The 6,024-nt window shown below is 46.1% G+C and overlaps 1 protein-coding gene across 1 annotated transcript in view; it reads left to right on the plus strand.

The window, feature by feature from the left end:
• SLC7A7 (solute carrier family 7 member 7) overlaps positions 1 to 2,728 on the plus strand; it is a 47,604-nt gene extending 44,876 nt beyond the window's left edge. Inside the window, exon 10 of the mRNA XM_058181280.1 lies at positions 1,625 to 2,728. Coding sequence (XP_058037263.1) covers positions 1,625 to 1,701 — 77 coding nt within the window. The 3' untranslated portion in view covers positions 1,702 to 2,728. The remainder of the gene's footprint in view (positions 1 to 1,624) is intronic.
• The last annotated feature ends 3,296 nt before the right edge of the window (positions 2,729 to 6,024 follow it).

The following is a 6,024-nucleotide window of genomic DNA, read 5'->3' on the forward strand; positions in this document are numbered from 1 at the left end:
TCTTTGCCTACTCCCGAGTCGTCCTCTTTGCTTTAGCTGCTCTTGCCTTCTTCTTATGCGTGCATTAGGAACAGGCTCCTCCTGTTTCTCTGCCTCACTACTATCAGCCTCTGGAGGCTCTGGAGTCCTGCACCTCACTCCCCGATGGCCCTGGCCCCACCTCAGCCTCTGACACAGAGCCCTCATCTGGGCCTTCCCCAGCCTCCAGGACTGGCCCATGTTCTTCCTCAGCCTCATCGCTGTCTGACTCCGTTGCCAGCGCTACAGGCTGCTGGCGGACCACAACAGGATGGAGGAACACAAGACAATTCGACAAATTAAGCCATACCATGCAAAGATCTCGACATCTTTTCTACATATATCGCAGTGAGCAAAACTATTGGAATATTGCATCCGGTTTTGGTCGCCACTCCAGAAAGAATGCAGAGGAGAGCAACAAAGATGATGAGGTGACTGCAGGCGAAAACGTTAGAAGAACGGTTACAGGAATTGTGTATGTCTAGTTTGATGAAAAGAAGGATAAGGGGAGACATGATAACTGTCTTCCAATATCTCAGGGGTTGCCACTGTGCTGTTTTGGTGTGCGGCAAACTGGTGGTAAAATTATGTGAAACCCACTTCCGATGAGGACCTAGATTGTTGAGGGCAAGATGCTGATTCTGTAAACTGCTTAGAGAGGGCTGTAAACCACTGTAAAGCAGTATATAAGGGCTATTGTTAAGTGGTGAAATCTGAACCGGTTTACTACCGGTTCGCTGGCTGTGCATGCGTGCTGCACACCAAATGTGCACGGCACACGTGCATATGCAATATGTACCAGAAGGCGGCTTTGGAAGGTAGGTAGAACAGCTGGGGGGGAATTTGCTGTGGCAGGCGAACTGGGGAACCTTTTTAAAAACTTTTTAAAAACACTTTTTACTACCAGTTCTCCAAAACCGGTAGTAAAAAATGCTTTAAAAAGGTAAAAAAAAAAAAAAAGGTTCCGATGATCACAGTTGTGGTGCACGATTATCGGAACCTTTTTTTTTTTTTTTTAGCTTTTGAAAGCATTTTTAATTACCAGTTCTGGAGAACCAATAGTAAAAAATGCTTTAAAAAGTTTTAAAAAGGTTCAAACGATCATGTGCCACAGCTGTGATTGTCAGAACCTTTTTTTTTTCCTTTTTAAAGCATTTTTACTACCGGTTCCAGAGGACTGGTGGTAAAAAATGCTTAAAAAGTAAAAAAAAAGAAATTCTGAAGATCAGCTGAGCGATACACGATTGTCAGAACTTTTTTAAAATACTTTTTAAACATTTTTTTACTACTGGTTCTCCGGAACCGGTAGTTAAAAATGCTTTCAAATGTATATATATAAAAAAGTTCCGACGATCACACGTCGCTCAGCTGATCTTTGGAACTTCTTTTAAAAACTTTTTTTACTACCGGTTCGGCGAACCAGTAGCATTTTTTACGACCGGTTCGGACAAACCGGCTTGAACCGGTAGCATTTCACCCCTGTACTGCTATCACACGTCTGCCATAAATGATCTTTACATTTCCAACTCTGCATCTTTTTCTTAACTGAATCATTCTTCACCACCATCCCTGCCCGAATGCTGACCGATTTTCTTTTCCTTCCCAGCCTGTGTGACCCGGATTATCCAGTTAGTGTCCCTGTCTGTTCTGACGGAGATGGATCCCGAAATCAAATCTCAGTGATGCAAAAGATGACCATCCAAAAGAGAGGCCGGCTTCTCCCGTCAATCCCTTGCCATGGACTCTTTCTAATTTATTATTTGAGACTTATACTTACGAGAGGGAGATATATATATATAAATATAATATATTTGTAGTTGTTATGGGGCAGAGTGAACCTGTCGTTCGGGGTGTGTGGGGTGGACACGCTCAGTAAACGCTTAGCGCGCCACATTAAATTTCTTTTAATTATTTAAAAAATGGTCTTCGGGATGCAATGTCGTTTTTTGTCACAACTTGTTGTGACCCAGGCCCAAGTAGATAGTAGGAAATTCAGTCAGTGTAAAAACAAGCAAACTTTATTCGGACAGCTGAGAATTACTTCATTCTCAGCGTAGTTCAACTAAATTAAAGCAAATTCCTCCCAACACAAATTCCTCAGTTCTCTCGCAAATCTTGGTCCAATTAGGCAAACTGCCAAAGGCCTTTCTTGGCAAAAGTTCAGAAGACACCGCTACAAAATAAATGCAACAAGACGAAGCTATCAATATTGTTTTCCGGCAAAGAGCCCAAACGCCGTTGCTGGTCTTTCAAGCCTTGTGGGATGGGCCAATCATCTCTTGGCCCTACTCCCGAGTCGTCCTCTTTGCTTGAGTTGCTCTTGCCTTCTGGCAACTCATCTCATGCGTGCATTAGGAACAGGCTCCTCCTGTTCCTCTGCCTCACTATTGTCAGTCTCCGGAGGCTCTGGAGTTCGCACCTCACTCCCTGATGGCCCTGGCCCCACCTCTGCCTCCGACGCAGAGCCCTCATCCGGGCCTTCCCCAGCCTCCAGGACTGGCCCATGCTCTTCCTCAGCCTCATCGCTGTCCGACTCCCGTTGCCAGCTCCGCAGGCTGCTGGCGGACCACAACACAACTCTCCAATACAGTGTTGGCTCCTTTTTTGCAATTTTACTTTTTAACACAGCCATCCACAGTTGCGCCATCTATTTTCCAGATGTTCAAATCCTGACGTTTACGGGAAGCCACGATGCAGAACATCTGGAGGGCCCGAAGAGATGTAGGTTACTCCTATTAAACCTCTTTTCCCCCCCTCATTTCTCCTGCCGTATATTCACCCGTACTCTCTGGGTTTTTTTTTTTCTTCCCGAACGTACAGGAAGTCCTCCAAATAACGATGTTTCCTTTAGTGACCGTTCAAAGTTACAAGAGCACAGAAAAATGTGACTTAGGACCGTTTCCCCGCACTTACGACCGTTGGGGCAGCCCCGTGATCACGTCATCAAAATTTAGACGGCTTGTCAAGTGACTCACATTTACGACGGTTGTCGCATCCCGGGGATCATGTGATCCCCTTTTGCGACCTCCTCATGGGCAAAGTCAATGAGGAAACCAGATTCGCTTCGCAATCGTGTTACTCACTTAACAACGGCAAGCATTCGCTTAGCAATGGTGTCAGGAAAGGTCGTAAAATGGGCAATAACTCACTTAACAAAGGACTCACTTAGCAACAGGGATGTTGGGTTCCACTGTGGTCGTAAACTTACAACAGTTTGTTTAGTGACCGTTTGAAGTTGCAAGAGCACAGAAAAATGTGACTTAGGCCCGTTTCCCCACACTTACGACTGTTGCGGCATCCCCGTGGTCACGTGATCAAAATTCAGAGGCTTGGCATCCGACTCATTTTATGTGACCATCGCCATATCCTGGGGTCATGGGACCTTCCGATAAGCAAAGTCAAGGGGAAAGCTGATTCACTTAACAACCGTGTTAGAACGGACGTGACTCACTGAGCGACTATTGGCAAGAGAGGTCCGGTAAAACGGGGTCAAAACTCACCTGACAAAACATCTCACTAAACAACAGAAATGTTGGGCTCCCTTGCCGTTGTAAACCGAGGACTGTGGGAGATTGTAAGGCAGTGTTTTTAAAAAATGAAAAATTAAAGTGTTGTTAAATAAGAAAAAAACGTCCAGGGTTGAACTCACAACTAAGAACCCGCAACTAAGCTCTGATCACATCCAGAACTGGTTCTGAACCATTGCAAAGTTTCTACCCGGTGCAAGAGACTAGCAATTAAAACTCGGTGTAGTGTGATTAAGTATGGAGAGACTAGAGATTATAATTTAGGAATTATTTTAGATCATGATTGTTAGTTTTGATACCCTGCATTTTGTTCTGGGAAGTCGGGGTGGGGGGTAAGGGGGAGGGGAATTGGGGGGTTGAGGCTAGAGATGGAGTGATAGTTAATGTACAGGGATTATTGAAGATGTATAAATATAATTAATATAAGGTCGGGTCTGCCCAGTTGCCATTTTAGAATGGTGGGGAGGGAGAAAAGAGGAGAGAGTAGGAGGTAGGAAAGAGGAGAAGAGGAAGGAAGAGGGGTAGAAGAGGGAGAAGGAAGGTGTAGGGTAGAGGGAGGAGAGGATGTAGATAAGAGAAGGAGAGGAAGGTCTGGAAAGTAGAAGGTAGAAGAGGGAAGAGTGTTAAAAAGGGGGGTGGTGACTGGGCAGGCCTGACTAATTGTATATAACTGTACATTGGATGAGTTGTTTGACATGATTGTAAAAATAAAACTTTTTTATGGAAAAAAAAAACTTAAAAAACAAAACAAAAACTCGGTATAGTACCAATATAGCATTTGTAGCTCAGGGGTGACCCGAGGGCTTGCTGCTCTCTGCGCTTGCCTGTTTTCTGATGTTTCATGACCCAAAGTAGGTAACATCATCAGTCCTATCGTAGTAAGGACTAGTTGGGTAAAGAAACAGCTGCAAAATAAAAAAACAAGCTCAGAGATTACCAACGACCCCTCAGTCCTCCTCCTCCCCTTTCTCCTCCTCTCCACAAACCCCACTCCCTTCTAGCACTGATGATGTTACCTAATTGGGTCATGAAACGTCCGCAAGAAAACAAGCTCATAGGGCAGCAAGGACTCCATACAGTAGTGGGTTGCTACCGGTTCGCCCCGGTTTGGGTGAACCGGTAGCAGCAGCGGCGGCAAGAGGCTCTGGCCACCCGCCCAGACGTCATCATATTATGCTCTGGTCACCCACACGAGCGAACCGGTAGCAAAGGTAAGTGAAATCCACCACTGACTCCAAAGTCGTCCTCTCTTCCCATCCACATACCTCCTTCCATTCAAGCACTGATGGTGTTACCTACTTAGGTCTTGAAACGTCTGCAAGAAAGCAAGCAAGCTCAGAGAGCACCAAGGACCCCACGGTCTTCCGCCTCTTCTTTGTCTCTTCTCCGCCTCCCAGTCTTCTCTTCCACTCCACAAAACCCTCCCTTCTAGCACTGATGGCGTCAGTCAGTGTAGTTATTAAACGCATCAAGTTAGAAAGGGGGACGCTGTAAGACCGACTCCTACCTTCGGCCCAAAGCCAGCTGGGTGATTTCAAACCAATCTTCTGTTATGACCCAGGTCGCCTAAGCAGCAGCAGGCTTCGGTAAAGATTCCTTTTGTTGCTTTGTTAAACTCCACAACGAACAGCCTTACAATTGCCAGGAAGGCCCTGTTATGGTCTGTCAGCAACCTACGGAGCTGGCAACAGTCGGACAGCGATGAGGCTGAGGTGAGGCGAGGGCCATCAGGGAGTGAGGTGCGGACTCCAGAGACTGATAGCAGTGAGGCACAGAAACAGGAGTCTGTTCCTAATGCACGCATGAGAAGAGCTGCCAGAAGGCAAGAGCAGCTCAAGCACAAAGGACAACTCGGGAGTAAGGCCAGGAGATGATGGGCCTCTCCCATAAGGCTTAAAACAGACCAGCACCAGTGTTTCAGCTTTGCCGGAAAACAATGTTGTAGCCGCGTCTTTTGCTTCGTCCTCTGCTTCGCGTACCTCTTTTTGTGGCTTCTGGACATTTGCCAGGAAGGGCCTTTGGCAGTTTGCCTAATTGGGCTAAAGTTTGTGAGATAACTGAGGAATTTGTGTTGGGAGGCATTTATTTTACTTTGAGTTGAACGACGCTGGGAATGAAGTAATTCCCAGCTGTTCGAATAAAGTTTGTTTTTCCACAGACTAAGTTTATTACTACCTACTTGGGCCTGGTTCACAACAGGCCCTTCCCCAAATTTCCCTGAAGGCCACCACCCACCGTCCCAGAAACAAAAGCCACTGCAGTACAGGTTGTCCTCGACTTGCGACCGCAATCGAGCCCAAAAATTATGTTGCTGAGTGAAACGTTCGTCAAGGGAGTTTTGCCCCGTTTTATTACGATTTTCCTTGCCCCCGTTAAGTGAATCACTTCAGGTGTTCATTTAGTAACAGGGTCCTTAAGGGGAATACGGCTTCCCTTGTTGACTTTGCTGGTCTTATAAGGGGAAATCATGTGACACCCC

The sequence above is a fragment of the Ahaetulla prasina genome, chromosome 4, assembly GCF_028640845.1.
Source record: "Ahaetulla prasina isolate Xishuangbanna chromosome 4, ASM2864084v1, whole genome shotgun sequence".
Taxonomy (NCBI): Eukaryota; Metazoa; Chordata; class Lepidosauria; order Squamata; family Colubridae; genus Ahaetulla; species Ahaetulla prasina.